Source organism: Acanthaster planci, linkage group LG01 (genome assembly GCF_054643075.1).
Source record: "Acanthaster planci isolate LZ-2023a linkage group LG01, COTS_SCS, whole genome shotgun sequence".
Taxonomy (NCBI): Eukaryota; Metazoa; Echinodermata; class Asteroidea; order Valvatida; family Acanthasteridae; genus Acanthaster; species Acanthaster planci.
The window spans coordinates 22877043-22903755 of NC_141777.1; the positions used below are offsets into that span (position 1 = coordinate 22877043).

The following is a 26713-nucleotide window of genomic DNA, read 5'->3' on the forward strand; positions in this document are numbered from 1 at the left end:
AGTTTCGCATTTTTGAATCAAAAAGTATCGAACTGGAAAAATGAGAACACTCTTAGAATCTCAGTGGGGCAATTACACACGGGGATATTTGTGACGGGAATGTTCTTTAAACAGTGCATTGCTGGTTTCTTAAAGGGTTCTTGACGCTGTTTGATTTACATTTCAGTCTTGTTAAAACTAGAATTTAGGACAACAAAATTAATCTTCAAGATGTCTTTGTCTTTTTTTCTTATTATATACATGTTGTTTTGGCCCTAAAGGTAAGGGTATATGTATATGCACCCAGGTCAACTTATACTTGTTTAATATCACAGAGTTTTCCAAGATAAAGGAGCAAACAAAAAATGAACTGTGAAAACGCTCCAACAAACTTAAACTTGATGCATGTTGCAAAAATTTTACTTCCATCAACAGAGGTATGCCGCACTGGTTTCCTATAATGTTTCCCATTAAATCGTGTAAATTTGTGTTTGATGAAAATAAGTTGGTTACACCCCAATCTAGATGTTCCGGTTTCCATCAACAATTCTTCGACTTCTAGTTATTAATTTTTTTTTAAAGCGACTAAAAGGCATGCTTTGTAGCCATTCCTTATTTATTAACGGTTATCGTTGAGTAAAGCAACAAATGATTATGCAGATGTAAACGGTTTTTATGAGATTAGTTGTAAATGAAATTAAACTGAGCAAAATACCGTCCATTTATTTTTTATGGTCGATGAAGAAGGAGACTTGTTTATTTTTTAAAACTATTGGTTTTGTGGGGAACTGAGAATTGTTATTGTTGGTAGTTGGATCTGACACAAGGTTCCTCGACGTGCTAGTTGGTGGCACAGGGAACAAGAGTGAGAATTGACTTTAAGCCCCTCACCAATATTAATAGACACATTTTTGGATTGGATATACTGTGACAGTCACCTCTGCCAGCAAAAGTTTTAGACTAGCATTCTCAGGAATCGCCCCTCCATCGACACTCATACATGACACTGTGTTTCATGGAAATATGTTGTTCAGAGAACACAGAACAGTGATGAACATGAGTTTTGTGAAAACATAAAGTTTGCCTGCGCGAGAGACGCTTAAATAAGGTAAACCCTGAAAGCACTCGGGGCTTTTAAGAATTCGGGTAGGCCTAAAATGTTTGATGGAGATCAGGTGGTCTGTGTTGCGTAAGTTGAATAAAACGCTACCGTCTGAGAAGCCCCCTCCCTGTGCAAGACACCTTGGATAGTTAATTTTGTGGAATTAATTGCTAGGACTTTTTCAAACTGAAAAATCTGTTCAGCTGAAAAGGCATCACACAATTTTCCTCCCTCATTCCATAAGCTTACTCCCATATCTCCCAAGTATAAGAATTTGATATAAATGTTAGGTCTTACTGCATATCATTGGTTGCGTACTGGTAGTATTTATTATTCGACTGTAGTAGAACAAAAATAATATAATACGGTCAAAAAGTAGTAGTATATGTTAGTATTACTTATATTAATTTTAGCAATTTGATCTGACATATACAACAACGATAACTGGCTGGGCGTCTTATTCAACAATCGTTGGTTTAGTTGGAAGTGGTATGAAGGTACATATTTGTAAATAAGTTAGCAATGAACTTCCTCAAACCTGATGAAAGCTATTTATTCAGTCAACCTTATATAATTGAATGGGCAAATTCGTTTGCATGTATGGTTTACCGAATGACTTGAAAAAAAATCGGCTAAGGTATAAAGTGGCATTACGTTTACTTGAACTGAACCACACCTATAATTACTTTGAATTAGTACTTATTACTTTGAAGGAGTTATACGACTTCAGCAAGTTATTATGACTTAACCCACCACCACTCTATGTTCGGGAAGGTGGCTAAAGCCAACCCGAAAACCGGCATTCCAATTTGTTCTGGGCCTGTCGTTTTTTCACGGCTGGCCACTGTAACCAAGGTTGTCAAATTCCACGTTTTGATTAGGTTCCTCCAGCTTGATGTCATCATCGGAGCTGGATGCTGATTGCCTGGAGACGAAAGGGAAGAAACCACCACACAAATCAAAATATGCACGAGAACTAGTCGGGGTCTCATGACCGACACTGAGTGGTTGTTGTAACCCCCCCCCATCAGGTAAATCACAGTATGCCTTTCCGTAGTTCATTGCCTTGCGACTGATCAACAGAATTTTCAATGCCCCGACTGCCTTGCATTTATTGGACGTAAAGCGACCAAATTAGATGAAACACAAGGGTAAGTGATCTGAACAACCAGTGTGTTGTTCGGATCACTTGCAATCCATTTAGCTGTCTGTTACGGCACGAGGAAGTACACAAACTGTGTCAGAAACAGGGTCACTATCTACTTATAGATTTTCTTTAAAAATTAACCAACGAAAGGGTTGACTGGAAACTACCAAAATGCTAAAGCTTTCTCCCGAAGTAGTCAGATATCCCTTTACCCTTTGCCCGAAACGAGAGGTTTTTATATAGGAAAGTTCATTGGTCCCTGGTCTCAAGATAGCCGATTAGTTACAGGTTTGTGATCCTGCAGCAGAAGAAAATACTGACCATAATCGAGTCAGAGTTCCCCCAAATGACGCCAAATCAAGAAGTTGGAGCAACCGTACAGAAGCGTACAGCTGAAGACGAGGCCAGGTCTGTAGAAGTGGTGAAAGTTAAGCTGAACTTGAGCTGCATCAGAAAGCCTTGGCCACGGCGCTTGGCCAGGACAGCAGCTATTTCCAGCAGCCACGACCTTGGTACTTACAGTTTGTAAGCATATTAAACCCGCCAGTTTAAACCCGGCTTTCGAAATGGTGCCCCTTTTCAAAAAGCTGACGACATTGCACCTTTTGTACATTATTCTTCGATAAGGCATCCACTTGAACGTTCAGGTTTTGGTGATGAACTCCTTACATTTTTGAGTGTTTTAAATTAAGGCAAGAGGTACAAAGTGGTACAACTGTCTACCAGTTCATTTAGCATTGGCCCAATCTTTGCAAAATGCATTGCTCATAAGTGAATAACTGTAAGTAATTTCCTGATACCGTTTCTTGATGAAGTATCCAACAGCCACACTTAGTGCGATGATTAGTATTATGGCGGCAAGTACCACAGGCAAAACGACAGCCACTCGCACAGGGGAACCTACAGTCAGAAAGGAACGGAATGGGTAAGGTGAAAACCAACAAAACGGACCTTTTAACTAAAGAGATGTCTTACCGTCTTGCAACGCACGTGTTCGACCCTAACTATGCCTCCTGCTATTCAACGTGTAATTGTCATATTCAGTGGTTGCAGGTTCAAATCACGCTCCGGGCAATTTCTTTGTGAGCACCTAGTCAGTTTCTCTATAGGGCTTGCTCAATGGCGTATAAAAAAGAATTAGTTTTTGTGGGCCTGCTTAAAAACGTGCTTTGTCTTTAAAGTGATACAAGAAAAGCGTTAGAAACACAAGCAAACGCTATGAATTTGCACTTCCTTTATCTGTTTCTGAAGGGAATCTTAAATAACCAATTAGATCACAGCAGCACTTTGCAACTAATAACACTCGTTGCTCCAGCCTGAGCAAGTGGTCATTATTTAGTAGTAAGAATTTGACTGCCTTGATTGGTACCGTACAAAAAAGTTTGTAGTGGTAAAACATACAGCTAACGTTCAGTGCCGATGCATCCTAAACTTAGGCATTATCATTTTGGTAAAAAGCCCTACTGAAACTTCTTGGTTTGTGATAATGATCGGAGGCTGCGTAGAACGTGACACTTACCACTCGTTGGCGGTGCATTTTTATCACCAGCTTCAGCGACAGAGTAGGTTTTCCCACCCACAGTTATCGTGCCTGTTTCCGAGAGGAACGCACGGAAGCTATCGTCCAGCAGTCTGGCCTGGTCGGAGTCAGTGGCATACATATCAGCTTAGTAAACCACACTACCGCGAAGCAACTTTTGGCCTGTTTGAAGTAGCAAGGAAATCACAAAGCGAGTTACACTCACGGGAAGGATTCTTAAAAATGGAAAACTTATAGAGATCTTTGTCTATATTAGTTGGGCAACATGGTTTAATATAAAACCTTTGAAATAATTAAATTGTTCAAGCCGTCAGTGAAGCAACACCGAAGAACTTTGCAATTTGGTAACTTGCCAATGAAACTAGGGCAATGGTTTTACCAGTTGCCCACCGACTGCGAATACCACGGCTCTAGTTTCAAGGCAAGAACTGAATTGGAATTCACGGTTCCTCTAAAGCCTTAACACAATTCACACTACAGTATATGGTGTGAAGACAGGCGCGGGGAATTTGCAATATCAAGGAATGTTAGGCCTGAACTCTAACAGGTATATTTTAATGTTGGCAAAAACTTAACGACTCTTTAACCATCGTTCTCCAGTACCAAAAGTAGGCCTGTTGGATTTTACCAAAAGGACTAACCACAGAAATATCTCTCGCTGAAGCCGCATCGACACTTGCTCTCCATACCAGTCGCTACGATCCTCTCCAGGGACGACGTCAAGCCAGGGTTTGAATGCCAGATATCATACGAAGCATCGGTCAGGGTGAGAGAAACTCGGGTGCCCTGGCCAGAGCTCGGGCACCGGTTCGTGTAGCCCGGTGTCGCCGGGGCCAACGTTAGATACAGACGCTGAGAGGGTGGACAACTTTGACACCGAGAGAACGTTTTCATCGTAGTTGTCAAACTATGAAAGAGAGAAAAGTAATTCAAATACAGCAAAATAATGTTTGATGGACATTTACGAAGCGAATGTAGTCCTTGAGAGAGGACAAGTTCTTTGGCTCCATCTGTCTCCGTAGACAACGGGTTGCACCGAGTTGTCGGTTAAATGTGGAGCAGGTGGGCTGTGGCTGTACAGGCCGATCCTAGAGAGACAGTCTCTGGAGAAACTGCTTCATGCGAATGTCTGTTGCCTCTGGATGGTTTTCCTCTTCTCCCTACGATCTGACCACAGGCGAGCACGTTCCTCTTCAGCTGTGGAGATGCCTTTATATACACACCGCCTCTCGCTGGGCTACGCGATCTGCTGCCACGGTTTCCCATGCATCCACGATGATGTCGGAAGATTTGAGGTCTTGCTTGCAGGCATCGCTGAAGCGCAGCTGAGGATGACCTGTGCGTTGAGATCCTGTGGCCAATTCACCGTACATGTCCTTTGGTATACCGCCATCGTCCATCCACTCTACGTGGCCTAGCCGGCGAAGCCGTTTCTGTGAAAGGAGGGCGTACATGCTTGGTAGTCCTGCCTGGTCCAGCACGGCTGTGTTAGGTACATGGCCCCTCCAGGAGATGCCTGGGATCCGACGCAGGTATCTGACATAGAAAGTGTTAAGGCGGTTCTCTTGACGAGTGTACGTAACCCATCTTTCACTGCCATTGAGGAGGGTACTCATCACACAAGCTCTGTAAACCACCAATAGCTGTAGGTAGTGAGCTTGCTGTTTTCCGGGACTGCCTTGGTTAACCCTGCAATGGTAGCAGTAGCTTTTTCATTACGTCGGTTGAGTTCTGGGTCAAGGGACAGGTTGTCAGAGACCGTCGAACCTAAATAGGTGAACTCAACCACCTGCAGTCTGTAGTCACTGATGGCGATATGTGAGACTCTACGGACGCCGTAGCACAAGATCTATGTCTTCTTTAAGCTGATGGTGAGGCCCAACTCCTGGCAGGCACGTGCCGCAACTGACAAACCGCTGCAGGCCTGCCTGTGTATGTGACATCAAGACGGCATCATCAGCAAAGAGGATCTCCTGTCGAACTTGATCTTTGCAGTGAGGCGAGCAAGGTTGAAAAACTTGCCGTCGGAGCGTATGTGGAAGTATACCATCGTCAGAGGCGCTGAAAGCCAGAGACAGCACCAGGGCGAAGAAGATCCCAAAAAGTATCGGGGCTAGAACAGATCTCTGATCGACATCACTCCTGACGGGGTGAGGCTCTGTGATTGAGCCATCGAACTGCACAGTCCCTTGCATGCTGTTGTGGCAGGAAATGATTATGCTCAGTAGCTTTGGTGGGCAACACACCTTCTCGAGCAGTGTGAAGAGGCCTCATCTGCTAACCAGGTCAAACGCCTTGGTTAAGTCGATGAAGGCGATGTAAAGAGTCTGCCGTTATTCCCGGTTCTTCTCTTGCAGTTGTCTGAGGGAGAAGATCATGTTGATGGTGTTTCAGAACAACAAGTGTGTGGATCTTGCATGTCTTGGGGGTCTTCCCAGCACTGGCAGAGAAGCTTGTGCAAGTGGGTGAGAAGTGTTGGCTTTCCACACTGCAGCACCGCAGCTGGGATGCCGTCTGAACCTGGAGCCTTGCCGTGGGCAAGCAACTCGAGGGCCATGCTGAGTTCGGCCTCTGATGGAAGATCTCTGAGTCCTGAGGGCGTTCATGTCGTCCTTCCGCCTTAGGAGCTCCACTCCGGATTTCTGTCAGGTTTATTCTTTCATATTTTCCTCCCCAAAGTGCTCGCATCGCAAAGTCACCAATAGCAATGGAGTATGAGGTCAGCGCTTCCTTCAAGATGGGTTACCTTCTTGAGGTTAACAAGCCCCATCTGCCAGAATGAAACTAGTTTTGAGACGCCAGTGAACCGCCTTCCCCCCTACTCCTTGTATGTTTAATGAACGGGTTTCGCTGGGCACAGAAACCGAGCCACGCGCAAGGGCCAGGAGCTTGCTTGGCTGTCAGAGGCTATCTGAGGCGCATGCCACGGGGAGCATTTGAACAAGATGTAGGAGCTTATCTTCACAACCCATCCCGGATGTAGCAGCCTTTGAAACGCAGCCTTATAAAGGACAAACACAGAAGATACTTCTTATGGATTTGTATATTTGATTTAAGTCATAAAATTTTCCAAAAAGAGTTCAATTGAACCAAACAATTAATTTGAGCATACCTGCCCTTGAGTAGAGTCATATCTAGACCAGCTGTGCTGTAGGCCTGCCTGGTCACTTCAGAGCCACTCGGTGCATGATAGGCGCGAAACAGGGCATAGTCTCCCCGGTAAAGGGCAACTGAACCGTTGAGCTGAAGTTCTGGAATGTTGTTGATCAGGTAGTATCCGTAACTGAAACAAGAACCAAAAGAAACAAATTCAGCCACGAGTAATTATAATACTAATAACTGCTTGAGTCCAGAGGAGAGAACATAAGTGCGCATCGTAGGACTGGATCTGTCAATAAGTGAGCCTTTCTAAAGAAATAGATTCACTGTGCTTGGTGTATCGTTTATATCATTCTGGTTCAGGGGTTGATGTCCTAGCATCACTAAACTTAACCACTTTTTCAAAACTCTGCACCGCCAGTTAATATTTGTTACAGTGCTTGCTTGAATCTTGTTGGAAAGACACCCTGCACTTGTGCATTGCCATGAGCCAATTCGGAATTTCGAAACGTCAAGGTCATTCGGGTACAAAGTGTGCGCATTGAGTTTGCGTACCGGTACTGCCTCATAAGAATGTTGCACGAGTACTCATGTTCTCGAATAGCCTCAGACGCACTTCAGGCATGCGCAGTTGGAATGCCAAACTGGCAAATTTGCATTAATGTCTGGACCACATTGCTCCTAATTACCTATCAGTCTGGTTTCCAGTTATTGGTATCACGCTGTATGGTATATTGAACCCTTCCACAAGGAGCAACAGGACAAAAGCGTCCAAAGAACTGTGACCATGTCCTCCATCGTACAACTCAATGTACTTATCAGACCTTGAACCGTAAGGACTTATTTCGTGGATGAAAACAGGCCGGTACAACGCATCACAATTGTTGGGGGAGCCTGTATTAAAAGAGAAAAATGAATCTAATTCGGCTGCAGGGTTCAAATCTGTACACCCGAAACAATTTGAATATGCATAAACGTTAAGTATGAAATACACTGCTCATGTAGCAAAGTATTCTGGGCAAGGGGATACAGGCAGCAAGTCTTTATGATGGGAAGTCACCCCTTATTAATTTTAGATTGTTACATTGTCTAGGTTCGATTGAATGTAAAGTAACTTGATTGAAGTGGCTCTGTTAATATTAAGACCAAGTGAGTAGGAGAATGGACAAAAACTCCGTTGGACCGTTTTTGCAGGTCGTTCTCGAGCTCTTTTTTTTTACTAGGGCTCAGAACAGAAATTATAAACATGTATTGGAACCGATTATTGAACAAATTTCTGGGAAAGACAGAAATAAGGGTGAAAATTCTGTGACTATTACATACACCCGGCAAAACATTGTGAAAACTAAGGGGATAGCACGTAAGAACTAATGTAGGACAAGCGGAAACTGGGGAAACAAACACAAGTGAGAACTAGGGGAAACAAAGCTACCAGAGGATGAGGGATATGCTAAAGGATCAGTGAATGGAAAAGATCTACAGTATTCCCAGCTTCTAATACGCCAAAATCTAGTCCCGCAGGACCAAATTGCCGTCGGCCATAGCCACCTATCAGGACTCAAATGATGCAGCAATAGCTTTTATATTCAGAAATACAACCAAGGAGGAACGTAATGAGGCTATAAACTAAGGAAACACAAAAAGGTGAAGAGAGAACAGCGCTCTACGTGACCCCTCTCATAACGGCTTGTGCAGGAATGGCCGTCTTGAATTTGGCGCTGCACCACTTCCTAACCTGCGCATGCTTGGTTAGGCATCAATAGTACACAGTTTGCCCAGGCTATTTTAAGAAGAAATTTCTATTTCACGTGGGGAAGTACGTATCCAAATGAATTTGTAGTGCGCGAGTTCGGTTGGTTGAAATAAACATGCATTTAAGATATTGTTTCGTGAGGAATAATTCTTAAATTTGGTCTAGTTTTTTTCGGGCGTGACCGACCTATCTTCATGTTGGACAAAGTGGTGGGTGACAATGGGCAAGGCATCAATAAATTCCTAAGGGAATGGTACACGAAGGGTACTCTGTCTTTTCCATTTGCTTCAGACGCATGATTGAGACCTTATCCTCTGATGACCCCGAAATACTACGATCGATTCTTTAAAATTTACAAACTGGAAAGTCTTTCCATGTAGATACATGAGCATCGATTACTAACCTGGAGTTTTTCGTGCCGACACAAAGGCTGCCAGTGTCAGCGGAGCGCTCGATACGCACCTGGAAAGTGACACATCCTCACCATATACCGTCTCCGTGTTTTCGTAGGCCTGTATTTGCACGGGCACGAGCTTGCCTATGAGCCCGTCCGCCCGCCTGTCAGGTTCTCCGTACACCACCACGTCGACGAGTGACTGCGAAGTTGCAACCGTGCCTCGTGGGTACGAGTCGAGGCCTCCCCAGTAGACGGCGACCGCACCAGGCCCGCTCAAGAATGCCAGGTTGTCCACGATGAGGTCTGGTGTTGGAGTGACACCTGACTCGCCGATGACGAAATAACCCAGTGGACTGATTCTGATTTGTTTTGAGAAAACACGAGAAAGTTGACACTGTTGTCTTAGCTCGAGGAAAATAAAAGTACGAATGCAAGGCTTGATTTGGCAATTAAAACAAATAAGGTTACTATAATTGCTGAGGCCGTAGCTGCAACTGCAGTCGCTACAGCTGTGATTTTTCGAATGCCAGGTTTCATTGTGAAAATCCAAGTACACGTACCGTTTCCCCCTCAAGTCGATTTCGTAGACGGATCGGTCACGATGACCTTCGTAGAAGATGAGCACATATCCATCCAGGGAAATGCCGTCAGGACTAGGCCTACCGTTATAGAGCTCAACGAAGCTGAGGCCGGTGGCGGACTTTACATTCATTTCACTGATGAAAAGTCCTACATGAAAAACCGTTGAAAACACTTCCCGATATTGAGAACCTGCCACGATGTCATATTTAGCCTATATTAGATTGTGTCCAGGTATAACAAAGGACATCATGTGACTCATTTTCTGACGAGATGTATGTGGGTAATTATGGTATTGTGGACAATAAAGCACTTTCAATTGTCAATCCTTCAAACTATCTTGTAGTAATAAGTGGAATCTTGCCATTTAAGACACCTTAATTGGAAAAATCTTGTCAACAAGACAAGCTCTTGTCGATATCTGTAAATGTACCTTAAAGAAACTAGTTTATGGATTACTTTAATTTTCGGGATAGAGCTTATTCATCCTTACAATGTTCAAATGTTACACTCGTATTTTTTTCTTAATTTGGTAAGGGAGCTTCGTGGACGCGAAAAAGCTGAGTATAACTTTAATTGCAAAGTCAACTGTGTCATCAAAGTTAATTTCAACCTGCTGCATCATCGCCGCTCTCTTCCTGGCCGCACAAATTGGGGCCCTTCGGTGACTGCTGACTCATCCGAAAAGCACTCTGGCTCAACCTGTTGTCATCGAAACACCGACTGATGCTTTCATCAGATTCGTCTTCTTCCTCTAAACTCTCGTCCTCGTAGATGATAGAACTACCTGTATATGTCAGAAAAAAACGACAAGTTATGTCTCAGCTCAAGCGCGCAGTATTCGGCTCTATATAAATCATGGAGTACGGACTCACAAACCGTCCTGTACATGACTTCCCTTGCATAGACCATTGATAGCTTTACATGTAAAGTGAGCACGACAGTTCCAAGCCTTCTCTTGGAGGTAAGTTTAAAGCAATTTCAATGTCTATTAATGTTAACGCAGACAAAAAGAAAAGTCGGAAATAGCTTTAACCACAATGCAGTCTGGTACACCGATGGGGGGGAGCTAAGGTACGATCCCCAGAAAATTTGAAAATAAGAAAATGAAACGCGATATTACTCTGTTTTAGTTCTCTATCTTACCTAAGCTTGTATAAAGTCCCCCAAAGCACCCACAGGCCCAGAAAGGACACATGTGCGTGAACAAATTTCCAAAACTAATAGTTCACCAAAACAACCTGAATTTCTTAAGTTTGGTTCTGGAATACTTGTACAGAATTAGCCCTAGATTTTGCAAAAGGTTCTGGACGGTTTTTAGTGGAATACTCGTTGAAGAAAACGTAACAGGTACAATACTTGTTTTTCTCCAGTACGTAGTTATAATACACGTTTTCTTCACTATATATCTCAAATATCACCCAATTAAAATGTTAGCTTGTGGGAATACTGTATTTGTAAACGTCACCTCGATCACCGCAATCGAGCTAATTTGTAGCTAAATGTATGCTTTGCACTTTGTTTTACATAATTATGTCACAAAAATTTTGAACATTATTCCAGGAAAACCTTATTTCAGCAAAATGACGTGCATATTCTATACACTGTGTTCGAAACAAACCAAAGCTTTCAAAGCACTTTGTAAAGATTGAACGAAATAGACCAATAATGTTTGGCGTCTGAACGTAGGTCAAAAAGCGAAAACAAGATTGTGTTGAATTGCTAAACGCGGTATTGAGGATGCATGGTAACTTAGCACTGTACCAGACTATGACGCCATCTGGTGATTTCATGCTTGCCTTACCTGTCGGCAAGAGATCGTCCACAAGCGTCGTGCCTTCCTCCACATCCAAAGTGTACACGACAGCATCCACCAGGCTTCGCTTGGTTGCTGGTGCCCCGTGATAAAAAACGCCTGGAGCCGACCGATAGAGGGCGATAGCACCGGCGCCATGAGATAGGACTTTTGTCCCTTGGGTGCGCTCCAGCGCTACCACCAGATCAGCTGGGGCCGGTATTGAATAAGAACAAATACGAGAACAGTATTAATAAAGAAACAAAGAGAGGGTAAAGAAATACCTAACTTAAACTTTGGGTCAAATTCAAATTGTCTTTTTTTTACGTGCTTGCTTTCGTTCCCGTTTAATCGTACTTTTTCAATATTTTAAATTATTCGCCATCTGGTCGTCATTTTCACAAGGCATAACCTTGCGGTAAGTAAAGTTGGTCACATCAAGCCAGCTAAATCGTACCCCAAAGTAATGTTTACCTCAATACAGATGATTTCTAGCACTGTACCCGAGTCAGTCCCAATTCTGTCGTTACTGGGAGCGCAATGCTATTTTTAGTCGTTACCCTAACTTAATCCCAACAGATATCTTTACCAAGGTCATGTCTTATCTAAGCCATTACTTCAGGGCTCGTCATGATTCCTTCATTACTAACAAAACACCGGTAATAGCTTTAATGTAGTTATGATCCGCATCACCTCTTCACCAGGTATAGACAATTTTCAGTCACGTGATTTTTGACGGTCAGCGTTCAATTTACACAGATTTGCCTGGACATGATACGCTTTATGAACGCCTTTGTCCGTCATGTTGCGTCACTTGAAAAACATTAAAAGAACAATAAAGTGTGACGTAATTTGAACCAAAAAATGGATGTAAATGAATGGATTATGTGTGAATGTTTGTTCACGCGCTTGTTCTTACGCAAACGCCTTTTACACACATAATTATGTGCGCGACTTATTCAATGCATTACTATATAACTAACCAAAGCCAATCTGAAAAAAATCCCGGTTCCTGACCCAAAATTTTGGACGAAATCTGATTTTTTTTTGCCTAGTCACAAATTACATGACATGTTACTGTGGCAAAAAGACTGTGTATTGTACCCCGATTTAGTCTGTATACCTGAGCCTTGATGGCCAATCAAGAAGTAGCCTTGCTCATTGGTACGGTAGCCGCTTAGGTCAGCGGTTCGGTATGCTCCGTTGTTATCACTGGCAGCAAAGGCTACCAACGTGATGTACGTGAGAGGCGTGTTGCCAACCCCTCCGTCATACAGCTCCACGTACGCCTGGAGAGTCCCCGACGGCTCTGCGAAGTTGAACTCGTTGATGACAACATCCTGGTCGGCAAACACAGGGCAGTCATTCATGGCTGCCACGGTCGGGGGACAACCACCGCTGAAGGCCCCGGTGGAGCGCAATTCACCGGAGAAGCAGCGGCTGAAATGCTGATCACTTGAAATCAGCTGAACCAAGACAATTAAGCATGAACCAAGTTGGCACAGTGTCGGCTAAGACTGTAGGTAGTAAAATTTCTCTCTGGAACTGTTCATGAGACCCACGTAACCTTAGACCAAACTGACTGGTCTGTGTATCGTCCTTGCCGATGGCAACCCCATTGTGATTTTCAAAATACCATAGTTCAGGCCCATAACAGGTGTGCTAAAAATGTATTGAGATACAACGGTCTCAAGTCTAGTATTTCTTCTTTCTCTGCACCCTTTTCAAATAACACCCGAGACATTTTGCCATACATTTCATCAGCCTCATGATAAGGAAAAGTACTGAAGAATACACCGTATTACATGCTGACGTAAGATAATTCTTACTTCTGCAGAGCTTGCATCTGACACCAGTAACTGAATAGTGGCATCCAGGCTTCCCTCCTCGTTTTCGTAGATAACTGCATCTACCAAACCCTGATGAATTGGTAACTGGTCTCCCACTTCTAGCGTAAATTCGTCACTCTTCGATCTATAAAGGGCTACGCCCCCAGCTAGTGAATCTATGAAGCCTGAACGGAAAAAAAGTTTTCAACAAGTATTAAAAAGCCAGTTCTTTTCCAGAATTACATGGATACTTTTTTCAACTTAATCGCGTACTTGATACGAGGCTAGCCTTTTCAGTAACGACACAGAAAACCGGAATAAATATTTTTGACACTTAGCTGCTAAAATCATCAGACAGAATGGTTTTGAGATGGGCAGTCTTTTACATCATGTTTACGCAAATTAAATGTTCACGTAAATGTAAATAGCTGTCTCCTGCACCCAAAGCTCGGCCAAAATTCTCAATGTGAAGCTCGAATCAAAATGAAAAGATAAAGCTAGAAATAAGGGCAAGTCTCAAAACATGCATGTGTTTTGTTTCAAGTACTAAGCATTGAGAAGAGATGGATGATGATCAGATTGAACCCTAACAAAAAGATGGCAAAAATGACAATAGGCCTATGCGTGGAAATGAAACAATTTTCCTTAGACCACCCCAAAGAAGGCACCAACGTCAAAAGTATTGGTACGTTCCTTAATAAATGGCAACATGAACGGCGTAGCAGCTGAACACACAAGTCTGCCACTTCCCGATACTTTGCTGTGAAACTGGCAGAGGACTTTTCAGAATAAGAAGCACATTTGAATCGGATTCGCACATGCACGCAAAACGAGTAGGGTGTGTGAAAAACCATATCTAAATTGGAGGATTTAGGACTGTCCGCTGTTTGTTTGCGTTCTAACGTCACAAATATGTCAGTCTGCTTCTGATAAATTGTAACACCTTAATGAAAAGGTGGTAAGAAGTTTTTTTTAAGTTCCCTCGTTATAGCAATGACCATGTATTGCCAGTGCTGGAAAAAGGAATAACACCAAGACTCGACATCTAAAGATTGCCTTGTTATGAGCAAATATTGCCTAAGTACTCTGGCAAATAATAAAAGTGCAGTCGAACCCCTAAACTGAGGGCCTGATTAAGGTTTTAAGGTTCATATTATTTTACATAATGAAGCAATTGTATCCCGTATATCATAAAACAGGCCTATGCGAGACTGCAAAGAGGCACGGCAAACTAATGACAGCATGCTTACCTGCAGCAAGTATGTAGTGACTACTGTCGGGGTTGAGAGTGTCTGATGCCCCCAGAATGAAAAACCCATTGGCATCGGTGGTGTATCCAGCCAATCGAATGACCTGCAGTGCCACCCCTGTGGCACTGCACAAAACCACCATGAACTCATCTGCAAACAGAAATACAAAATTGAAAGGGGAGGAAAGATTTGCTAATAAATGGATAACATAAAACAGGGTTCTGTGAAACAGGACGCCCATACTTTTATTATATAAAGAAGCAATTATCTTCAACTTTTCGGCAAACTTGCGAATTAAATAATTGGAGGAAGCCCGGTAATTGTTTTAAACTGTTCTCTATTAAAGTGCCTACAAATTCACTGCAAACCCAGTACAAATGCTCATTCACGGTGATGTTGCAGAATAATAGCACGTCATGGTCATTTAACGTCTCCAAGTGCATGAGTCTTTTATATGTCTCTTAGGAATACACCTGGAAGAAATCAACATATACTAAACTTGAACAATCTTCTGATACTTGAAAGATCTTATTAATCTATTAAGGCGTTAGGATACCGTGTTCTTACCCAAAATGGAATATCCGCCACCTAGATCGAAGAGCTCGATGAACTGATATGATAAGCTAATCTCGTTAATGACAAGGTCTGGATTAGCTCTGGTGGGGCAGTGGTTGGCCGCGTCCATAGAGACGTGGGCGAGAACGAAGGTCCAGTTGCCCTCCACCAGACAGCGACTGAGGGATTCGTCTCTATGGCTGAAGGCTTCCTGCTCCTGAACGGGCTCTCTCCCCGGGGTTAGGATGCTTGTCAAGGCGGATGGGTCTCCCATTCCGCCTTCCAGATTAACCACGATGGCACCAAGCAATCCACCGCTGGTTAACCTGACGGCGCCAGCCTCGTTGAACAAGTCGGTGGCGCCCGGGAGAAAGTACAGGCACAATGCAAAATGACGGTTTGTTCCGGATTTGGTCAAAAAGTTCACGTTACAGGAGGTAAAACCGTCTTTGTTGGTACGAGAACCGCCAAACGACTTCGTGACACCCACCTCAAGTCCAGCTTCCCACCATACCTAAGTAAAAGACATTATAATCACTCCTCATACATTACAGGCCTGCTGATTTTTTATGCTACAGGGAATATCCTGTGACAATGGAGATACTCGACAAAGTATCGTTACACCCACCATACACGTACTAGTGATACCTTATTAACAAATGAAACCCTTCAGTCGGTGTTAACAATCAAAGTTTGAAAATTTGTACCGAGAAGTGGCAGATCTCTTATGGAGAGCAAAGTTAAAGGGCCTTTAATTTCGCTCAATTCTTCGAAAAGAACTGTGGGTCCTGAAGAAAGCCGTTTCTTACCACCAAAATCAATATTGTTCCTTTTCTGTATCTGAATCCACCTCCCCCTTTTTTCTTTAGATATTAGCCCAAAGCTCACATGGATCTTTATTGTCTCAGTGACATATAAATAATCTAAAAGTAGGCCTACTATAGCAAAGGTGTCCGTGGGGAAATTTGGAAGTCCCACACAGGAAACTTCCATCCAGATACCCGTAGCTGACGAGCGGAGCGAGTTGATCTCGTTCAAAAGACACGGCGGAGGGGGGCAAGAGTTTGGAGCTAAAGGCGACGGTGGACCTGGGGCGAATGCAACCTGGTCAAGTGGAGTATGGGAGTAACATCTCAGTGCAGATGAAGCTGTTGCATTGGCAGGAAAAAATGCATTTATTCAGTAATGTGAATATTGGCAAGAAGGCTTTTACATGACAGTGCAATGAGTAAATCTGAGTTGGAGTGACGTCGTTTTAGCTAACAGCAGACAAACAGCGTACAATGTTATGCATAACAGTTCCAGGCAATGCATTTTGCTACAATTCTTGAATATGCACCGTTTGTGTTTCACTTAACATTGGCACATCAATTGCAGTTTTGTGTTCTAAAAGTATTTTGTTACCTAATTCGAGTTTATTCTAACGCTCATTTTCTGGGGGGGGGGTAGTTCGAAAATAGCTACGGAGGCCTGTTGCAGATCAAGCTTTGAATAGAATATAATGAGTTTGGTAGAAGGTATGTATTTTTCTTCGAGATTAAAAAGAGAGTTTTCGTGACACCCAAAGCTCTGAGAGCTCACATTCAGTTACGTAAATCTTTGCTGGAAAGGGGGGGGGGGGATGGGGGAAAAGTGGGGGATGACTTGCCCAGCTATGGACATTTGAAAAAGGGGGGGGGACGGAACACCGTGTACGGGCAATGTTCAAGATAAAGATGTACGTGTATCAAGTTCATTCAGAATCTCACATCAGAAGGGCTTAGTTTAAAAGTTTTCTTTTTTTGTGAAATTGCAAACATGTTAGTCGTTTGGAAATCCTGAACTTTCTTCACAATCCGCTCATCACAAGAAGTGTATGGGTGTGTGTGTGGGGAGGTGGGGAATGATTCAAAAGCCCAACCCCCACCTCACAAAATGGCGGGGGGGGGGGATATAGACCCCATTGCGCGGGATTTACGCCCACGCTCTCGCGTTAAACCGATCTTTGAGACCCGGGTTCCTTTTCACCATCTCACGGTCTGGGTCGGATTCCGCCCCCCTACGAACGCCACTGTTCCCTGCCCATTTTTAAAAATTGTGCAAATATGTAGAGTTATCCTCATAAGCAGAACTTTGACGTCTTAACTCAATCCGAAATAAAGTATGTTTTGCTGTTGTGGTTATTTGAACTTCGATGCTACGTGCCATCCCGGGGGCCTTGAGCGTAGAGAAATGTACGTGGTTAGCTAATCTGCTTGGGAAACACGATCGCTGCGCGAGAAAAGTTCCGCGCTGGAAAAGAGCACTGTGGCAATATTGGACAAAATGTCGGGGAAGGGGCCGATTTTGCCCTCAGCTCTCTTTGAGTTAGACCGCCTTGAAACCTACTTGATTCTGGTAAGAAGCTGTGTATCAAGGTTTGACCCGGTGAAAGAATCTCCAATAGGTTTGAGGCCATTGTGGAGTTGCCAAAGACCACTACATCCAGCATACCGACTGTAGTGAGTCCCTCCTCAGTATCAAAAGCGGCTGCAGGTCGCTGAAGGAGAAAAGAAAATTAGTAGGCCTACAACAACCGTTGTTGTTCTGTTGATGTTCAAAAATACCGACAACTGGGGGGTTTAGCCAACTTCTGAAGGTCTACAATGGTTACCAACCTAGTAAGAGGCAGTGGATTGGATGTTTGGAGTGTAACAGTAAGTTCCGTTATTTACTCTGATTTTATCCTTTTTTTATTGAGTCATTCCTTGTACACCTTACTGTGACGGTAGCTTATGCAAACAGTTCTTTTCCGAATATTCAAAAGGAGAATTCTTCAGGATAGGAGTAGACATTCTTTGATGGGATGGGGTTCTTTACTGCTTGACCAGTGGGGCGTGTTCGTGTGTGTGCTTGTGTGTATTATAAGCAGTGTATAGGTACTGTGTGGATGTCACTCCTCCACCTTCAGCCCGGACACACTGACTTGTGTGTGGCTACATCTAGAAGTGACTCAGAGTATTCAGACTCTGGTATCTTCCCACTTTTGTGTGGAGAGCAAGCTTTAGCGAGCTATCAACCGTGTAGCAAACTGCAGCATTGCCGACTTGCTGGGGCTTTTAGGTCCCAAACCCTGCTGGTGAGCTGGTGACCATAATTTTGGAGAAACACTCTGCAAACCTATCAATCCTGGGATTTCAGCCGGAAGGGAACACTCCTTTTCGAATTGTGGGATCTCGATCTACGCCTTGTCGACACAAACTGGTGTGGACCCGGCAGATGGACCTGAGCCAGGCAGTGAGCCTCAAGACCCAGGCCTAGAACCTCAAACGGATTCAGCAATTGCAGTCCTGCGGGACAGTGCTAGACCGGGAACCACAGCCAGGGTGGCGAACCATCAAGTCAGCCAAGACGAGACCCACGAACCCAGTTGAACTTTTGAAAGCTAATCGTTTTAATTGATCTGTTTGTAAAACGTGCTGTGTAAAACATACCAATTAATAAGTTGAGGTTGTACTTGGAAAACTGAGGAGTTATAGAGCGTCACAAGAAAGTAAAGTGTCACAGAAGTGTCTTTTCAGTGTACCTTTAGAGTAAAACAATTATGTACCAATTTATTTGAAGTGGTATTATTCTTGTGTGTCACAAGAAAGTAAAGTGTCACCGACAAATCTAGTGCGTCACAAGAGTAAAGAGTCACCGGCAGCTAGTGGGTTGTAGTGTGATTTTCGTTTTAATTCTTCAAATACTGAAGAAAGATATTTAGTGTTTGTTAAACTTTCAGAATCAGGGACTTGTAATTATTAGTTAATGTGCTTTTATCAATAAAAATTAATTGTAAATAAAGAGAAGCTTTAGTGTAATTTATTTGGGTCACTGCAACCTGACATGGAGTTTAAAGGGAAATCAGTTAACCAACCGGTGGTATTGTCACATTTAATCATCCTTAGTAAATACAGTGTTTCAGACACCAAATACACCAAACGTCATGGTGTGTCAGATGGCATTATAACACAGGGGTAAAAAATCTACAGTATGTGGGCGGACAACTGCCAATCAGTTGGTAAAGAGTTATCGAAAGTTTTTCGGAAAGATGAATCTAAAATTGCTTATTACAGGATAACTTTCATTATGGAGACTACTGACCTCGTAAAGTGCCACAGCACCAGCCACCTGTTGCTCATCAAGTCCAGCTCTGAGCCAATCATCGGCCAACCAATCGAACGAGGATGCAGGACTGACAGAAGGGGGCGCAATCACAGCAAAGCCGTCGCTGTTTGTCACTGATTCCGAGAGGTCTACAATTCTGTAAGGCCTGCCGATAACATGGAGAAAATAAGAAAAACTGTGTAATTTGGGAAAATCTGGAGTGTGTTTAAGTTTTAGAGCCAGCACGAGCTTACATGTCAATCATGCATTTCAAACCAGGCACACTTAACGGCGCCTTTCCACGATGCGTTCATGCTATGCGGTTCACTTTCACGAACGCAAAAATGGACTTCACAATTAACATTACACACTTGTGCATTGCGTTCGGCCGTCAAACTTGCCTTGGGAACGATTTTGACGGATACCCAACTTTAGGCGAAAGCGTTGACGCACAGCATGGAAATCCGTGCATACATATCACACAGTAAGATAATGAACCAATATTACTTCCACGTTCCGACTATTACCATTCGTTTCATATCTTCGTTTTCTAACAGCGGTGGATTTTGGATACGATCCAAAATCCAGAAGGGGACACAAAGATCGCACCATTTTGTACACACCTGACATGCACAACCATTGATGCGTATGCTCCATGCCCTACTCTTTTGCTCCCAAGTGGACTTTGGACTCGTTCTCCGTTCTTCGAAGGATTACTATAGGCCTTTTAATGGTGCTGCGCACAGGGTAAAATAAAGACGAAAAAGCAAACAAAAAACCAGTAAAGACCCTTACGACGTGGGAGCGTGTTCCCAAAATGTCTCGGAAATCACGTGATTTGATTGTTCTACTAACTGCCACGCATGACCTGATCGAACTCCCGTGACTTTTCCTAACTTTTCCCCACCCAACTATTGAGAGGTGTGTCAATCTTGGTATCGCCCTGGCAGCGACTGAAATGGGGGGTTCCAAATCCATTCCCATATGTTTGTGCACAAAACACTGCTATATTATGATAATGCACGCAATACCTACTCCCCTCTAAAATATCCTTCCCCCCTTTGGAAAATGCCTCAGGCCAATGTCTGGGATGTTGCCAATGTGTCTGGAAGCCTGTGGTTGGCGCCAGCACTGTAACCAGACAGTGTGTTGACCTGTAGTCCACGGTAAGCCCTTGTAATTGATAGGGCCAAGCCTCGATCTGGAGAGGCTGGCCACGTGGCATTATTTACACTGTCTAGGCCCAGCTGTTGTGCTATAAAGGCCCTGGATGAGTGAGTCACGGTAATTCAAGCATGTATAGCGGGAATTTCCCGAGTACTTTTGGTTTCGCCGATGCATTTCCGTATTGTTGAATTCAGCGCCCCCACTGCAGACCACGCCCCCAAAAGGACACTTCCCCCACACAACACCATGAGAAGTCTTTCTAGGAAGGCCTCCGTCTGATTTGTTTTGAAAGAAACAGAAAAAAAATTGAATAGGGATCGTTTAACGAATCTGAAACAATTTGGGCACATGGTTCTGCATTAGTGTCAACAATTGACGTAGGCGCCTCCACGGGATCACCTCACGGCAGACCACGCCCCTAAAAAGGACACTTCCCACACAAAACATACTGAGAGTCTTCCTAGGAAGGCTTCCGTCTGATTTATGCTAAAGAGAACTGAAAAAGACATTGAACAAGGGATTGTTTTATCCACAAATAAATAACAATTTGGGCACAAGGTGCTGCTTTGGCCGTTATACTGGACAAGGTGCCTCGTCGCAGTTAAACCAGCAAACAAAAAACAATAAACACACAACGCCATCATACCCTACATCATGTGGACTTCTTTTGTGTAGAGGCCCACACTATGTATGCCACGCCTGCACACACACATATACCAAAAAGACCAAAACAAAACTCCGATAATCCTTTTAAGTTTATCATATTTTTATATTACAGGCAAGGTCATTATTTTTGATGAACCTTTTGTACTGTGGCGGTAATACAGGTTTTGGCTGCCATTGCCGCTTGAAAACAAACCATTTCAAATAGAATCAAATCAAATCAAATGAAAAAATGCTGTCTGTCTCAAAACCAGTAGCCTAAGATTGTACATTTTTGCTTTCTGAAAGTTCAAAAAAGAGTGTACCAGTCAGTAGAGTTTCAGAACCTTAGCACAGGAAAGAGTCCCATAGTCTGCGTACATTCTTTCAATCTTACCTTCTTCCAATGAACGCCACCAGTGTTTTGCCAACCATAGAAAAAGGTCCGAAACCCCCATCGTAGATTTCGACAAAATCGCCATCATCAGAGCCAGGAGTGCCGACGTGGAGTTCGTTAATCCAGAAGGTACTGGGCGGTACTTCGACGACAGTTCGATTGGCTATGCTGCACTCCCGATTGATAGTACCCGGACTAATTGGCCCTCTGCCAAAGACTGACGAATTGCGCACTGAACAGCAGTAACAACGACTGATAGAGTACTCCTGACCGTCGGGTGAGGGCAAATCCACCACGACATGCTGCCCTGGAGTTAGCCACTGAACCAGTGCGTGGTCCACCTCCCTTTGATAAAGATACACAACAGCGTCGATTAAATTGTAATCCGTGATAGCGTTACCGACTGCAAACCGGCGCGGTGGGCCTAAATGCAAGGCCACACCCGTTGGCTGAGATCCAGACAGAAATTTACCTGCTCTAGGACGCACATTAGGAGCGATAACATCTGCAAGGTTCGTTCCATTGGTGGCGACAACCAAGAAGCCGTTCTCGTTGGTCCGGTAACCCGTAAGGTCAACAGATACTTCAACGTTATCCCTGGCAAAATTTCCCCGGTAAGTGACCAACATAATGCCATCCGTTTCCTGAAATCCTCGCCCGCCGTCAAAAATCTCGACAAACTGATCTCCGTTAATACCAAAGGTCGGGTTGAGCTCGTTGATGACGAACGACGGCAGAGGACACTCGTTATCGGTGCCCGGGCTCTGTTTCACGGTACGGAACGACGAATGCATGACCTGCTTCCAACCTCTGCAGCGACTGAGAGACGTATTCCCGTCACTTGAGTGCGATTCGTCCTTCTGGAGAGGACCTTGGCCTTGGGAGAGAACACTCAGAAGCCTGCTGTCCTGAGGATATGGGGAGCTTCCGTAAACCACCGCATCAACCAAGTCGACATCAGTTACTGCTGATCCAGCGTGAAGAATTGCGCCGTGCGTCTGGTCATACAATGCTATTGCATTTAAACCTGATGTGAGCAGGAGAATTGAAGATTTGACATTGGCATTCGGCAGTGAAGGCCCAAATGATACGAGGAAATAACCCACACGGCTTGTCTGAAAGCCATCGAGCACCAAAGGCTGGTTGTACACAACCTCTGAAGTCCCTGAGTAAAGGACCAAAACCATACCGTCCAGTTGTGTGTTGCCGACTCCACCGTCGTAGAGCTCCACATACTGAGAACCCTCTAGTTGGAATTCGTTGATGACGATGCCTTCAAAGGCGAACGTTGGCCAGGAAACTGCGCCTAATCCGGCGACTAGTATCCACATACTTACATAGTTCAGCAAATTCCTCATTGTAGTAGCTTACCTGTCAAAAGTAAAAGACGTACACGTACTTCAATCACTCACGATGAAATATCGTTCTTCAAGACAAAAGGTTAGCGAGACTTGGTGTACTTACGTAGTTTTACTTGCTCTGCAGAGTACGGAAGTACCACGTGCACAGTTAACGATGCACGTTCTAGCCAGAAACCGTAGAAATTTGTCTAAGATGATGATTCTCGTAAGAAACATGTTATTTCATAGCTGACATACCAACGAATCGACTCTAGCTTTTGACGATTTTTAGATAATTCCATACTGGGGGATGTGAGAGGATGATCTTTGTTTTTTTGGGGGGGGGCAAATTCTACTTTTGAGAATGGGAACCCCGGCATGCCACACATCGCTGAAGGCAGCGCACAGCTCACTAAGAATTTAACATAGTGACCAACAGGGATTCACTGCTTAGACAAATTCTTGAAACAGTTAAATTCAAAGTACTTGCTATCATTTATCAGCGGTAGAAAAGGCCTGTCGATTGCCAAGATACGTTTGAAAGTGATTTTCGATTTTTTGTTTTTGTTTCTTGAATTTTCTGAACAATGTATTATATAGTCAGCCCATATGTCCTGACTTTAGCTTCCTTTAGACTGTTGACATGTCTTCATAACCGTGTTTTTATGAAGTGTGGTACCTAGGTGTATAGAAGCCTAGTATAGGATGTTGTTGTTTGGTTTGGTTAAAAGAAGTTATCAACGTTACTGATACGTAACAGGAACATGCTCAATTGGTCAAGGTGTAATCAATCGAGGTTCGTTTGTTCAAGCGCCCCAGGCCTGTGCGAAGTCACCAAGAGGTAGCGTGGATTAGGCCTTTACACGCAGTCTGTAAATCTTGCAATACGTGTAACTGCGCACTCCTGTTTCTTAATTTACCATGCCAAATCATTTTTGGGTAGAAGTAATATTAACAAATAATTGCCACCGCAGGCTGCAAGATGCATGGACATGATCTTATAAATGACCATACGAGTACAAGAAGACAGCATTTGACGAACAAATAAGGATGTCGATGAAGAATTTTTTTTAATGATATAGATTTAATTACGTAAATTAGTCGCTAGGTTGTTCTGTTATATCACTGTTCCCAATCTTAGACGCAGGTTTAATGTGTTTGAAAATGTATATTAATGTCATTTCAACAACACTACAGGATATTGTTATTTTAGGCCTATTGTATTTCACATGCAAAGCGATTAAGCTTAGATATTGTTGACCTGTTTTGCTTGAATGGATATATGCCTTCAAAATTTCATATGCAGTTGTGCGTCACGGTTTGTGACTCTAGATGTGGCTCAGTTCAATAAGAAATAATTATACAAAGAGTACTTTCATAATTAATTGATTGAGGTTAGATTATTGCAAAATAAATTATTCAAGGATGGCATATTGGGCAATGAAATCCTTATTAGTCTTCAAGTGTTCAAAACTGGAAGGCTCAACATAGGATTGCCAAGTTGCTAAGGACAATTCCGTAATGGTTCACGAGGGTCTGGTCAAGTAACCGCTGTGCACGGTCGAAGTTGTCAATTTGTATTCCGCGAATGGGGGTGAAACATAGGCCTACGTGACCGCGTTTCATGAAAGCTTATTTTCGTCTTTGTTCAAGGGCTTTGTTTGATTTCCCAAAGATCGATTTTTGGCACCTTTTGGAAAATCAAAGAAAGCATTCAGAGTCGTTTAACTTTGATCAGAATCTGGTGGTAAATTTTCGGAAGAAAACACTGTGTGTAGAAATTCGCACCGCACAGTTTGGAGCTTGCTGTCGGTCCTGACCATTTGGCTCTGGTCAACCTGACTTTCAATATCCCAACTCGTCTAAATTTCGCTTCGATCGGAAAGTAATTCAGGCTTCCCCATCTTTATAGCTGTAATTGGTTGGCATGATTTTTAAAACACCCAAAATGGCCTGAATTTTCCGAACTCACCCAAGACAAACATTCACGCGCTAGCGCCCTGCGACGATGTCTTTCCGAATAATACGTCACAGATATGCACATTTTCTATGTTAATGAGATACCTTTTGGGGGTGGGGCCGTTTTTCCAAAAACGTTTTAATTGCTTTCTCCCATTTATCAAAACAGCAAGTTTTACATTCTGGACATCGCTTAGAAAAGTAGAATTTCCAGTTATAACTAATTACACATACCCTTCTCACAGACCCGTTAAGCAAATTTCGCATTCTGACAAACTGGCGAATAGCAATGAAGAATACAGGTAATCAGCAATAGGATATTTTTGCAATTTGACAAACTGACGACTACTGTCTCATCATAAAAGACTGTCTTTGGAAGAATCCATCATTTTAATGGAACATTTTCCCAGAGGCTTACTATGAACGTTGGAATACGGCGCTCAGAAATCTGTGCTCAGAAATCTCCTTCTCTACGTGTCCTTCTCCACAGTCATTCATGGAGGAAGGACACTGAAGGAGTTACAACTCTGGCACATCAAAGTGCTCGATGATCATCGCCGCCCGGTTAGACGAACAAGAGTAAACATTCCAAAAATACCTGATTACTTCCTCCATAGTCATCCAGACATCTGTAATGGTTAGCGTCTAAGCTCCGTGGTCATCCAGACGTCTAGTAATCGCTAGCGTCTATAAGCTACGACTGTATGGGTTTTGCATGGTTCACCTTTTAGACCAGACTTAGAACCAATGACATTAGTGGGGGGGGGGGTTAACTTGAAGCAATACAATTCCACCAAAGCGTGATCCCCCTTGAAGAAGCCAGACGATAGGTATTATCCAGGTAGCCATCTTAACACCTTGGGATTTGCATACGTATAGGCCTACGAAGTGAATGCGAAGTGAATTTTTAAATCACCACTCATCACTATTTATTCAACTGTTATGTACTTATTTACTGTTGTGTCGTTCATATCAAGGTTCTGGGATCATGACACAGCAACGCCAAAGAGACGAAAACTGTACTCGGGTCTAAATAAATTTTAAACTCGCAATTTGAAGAACATAGGCCCTAACACAGAAGTAAATCAACTGGGTGAGCGTTGTCAACGTTTCCCTCGGACCAACTACGCTGAGCAGAGCAACTTGGCCGGAATATAAAGACATTATTACGTAATCCAATTGACAAATGAATAGGCAATTCCACCTAGTCGAAAAAACGGGGACGTATATATGTTTCACAACAACGAATCCTGAGGGCAGTCCTCCTGTACCAAATCTTCTGCTGGGGAATGTTACCCAGGATCAGTGCGCACAATGTTTTTATTTGGATACAAATCTGTCACAACCAAACCTCATTCGATTTACATGTACTGTTGAAGTAGGTAGTTAGCTATTCTCCTAGTTTTCACTTGAAAATTAACAGTACTTGGTCTTGACCATGATTTAATTTCTTTGACAAGCCGTTATGGGAGTTTGAAATGTAAATCCCTACCAGATCACTAATCTGATAGTCTGCCTCTGTGGCAGATGCATCATACTGTCTTTATATTTTTACTTGGTTGCCTTCAGCGTGATGCTTTGAAATTTCCCGAAATACCTGTAAGCTCGAGACATGTACAATGTTCCTTAACGACTTCTCCTAATGATTAAAGTTGGATACAAGCTGTTATCGTCACCGCTTTGTTAAAATAATAGTGGTATTTTCCCTTGAGTGAACATCTCTCTTATTTGGAGTCACAATTTACATGACAGTCCCCATGAAATCCAGTCAGTTTTCCCGTGATCACACCTAATGGCATTTTCAGCATGCAGCTACGGAACGTCTTTGGTTGCCTGTTTGCCACGTAGGTGGGCGTGGAACCTTTTTCGGATTCCGTTGCGTCCTCGCTCTCGACCAACTCATTACGTCCCATTTCTGAAGCCATACCTCTAGTGCTTAGATTCGTAAATAGAAGCTATAGAACACGAAAATGTTTGTTATAATTTGTGACCAACAGTTGGCGACACATTTCTTGACCAGTCTCTATCTGAAGGGATGTTTTGAAGGGCTGCTATTCTGAGTTACAAATGTCTCAA

At 43.3% G+C, this 26713-nt stretch overlaps 1 protein-coding gene across 1 annotated transcript; it reads right to left on the reverse strand.

The window, feature by feature from the left end:
- Positions 1-618: 618 nt before the first annotated feature.
- On the reverse strand, positions 619-24010 carry LOC147800551 (uncharacterized). Its single transcript, XM_087146435.1, has 18 exons — positions 21339-24010; positions 19130-19298; positions 17393-17543; positions 15965-16173; positions 15038-15539; positions 14471-14620; positions 13221-13405; positions 12515-12857; positions 11401-11601; positions 10210-10383; positions 9578-9746; positions 9024-9376; positions 7557-7761; positions 6881-7051; positions 4410-4675; positions 3748-3930; positions 3029-3128; positions 619-2006 (listed from the first exon to the last, which is right to left on the reverse strand). The coding sequence occupies exons 1-16, from the start codon at positions 22694-22696 to the stop codon at positions 3896-3898; spliced, it is 4641 nt and encodes a 1546-aa protein (XP_087002561.1). The 5' UTR covers positions 22697-24010; the 3' UTR covers positions 619-2006; positions 3029-3128; positions 3748-3895.
- Between the last annotated feature and the right edge of the window lie 2703 nt (positions 24011-26713).

Coding starts and splice junctions, on each gene's coding strand:
- LOC147800551 (XM_087146435.1), bottom strand. CDS start 22,696: ATGAGGAATTTGCTGAACTATGTAAGTATGTGGATACTAGTCGCCGGA. Junction 17,544..19,129: donor GTGCTGTGGCACTTTACGAG/GTCAGTAGTCTC, acceptor TTTCTCCTTCAG/CGACCTGCAGCCGCTTTTGA. Junction 12,858..13,220: donor CAGATGCAAGCTCTGCAGAA/GTAAGAATTATC, acceptor GTCTTGGTTCAG/CTGATTTCAAGTGATCAGCA.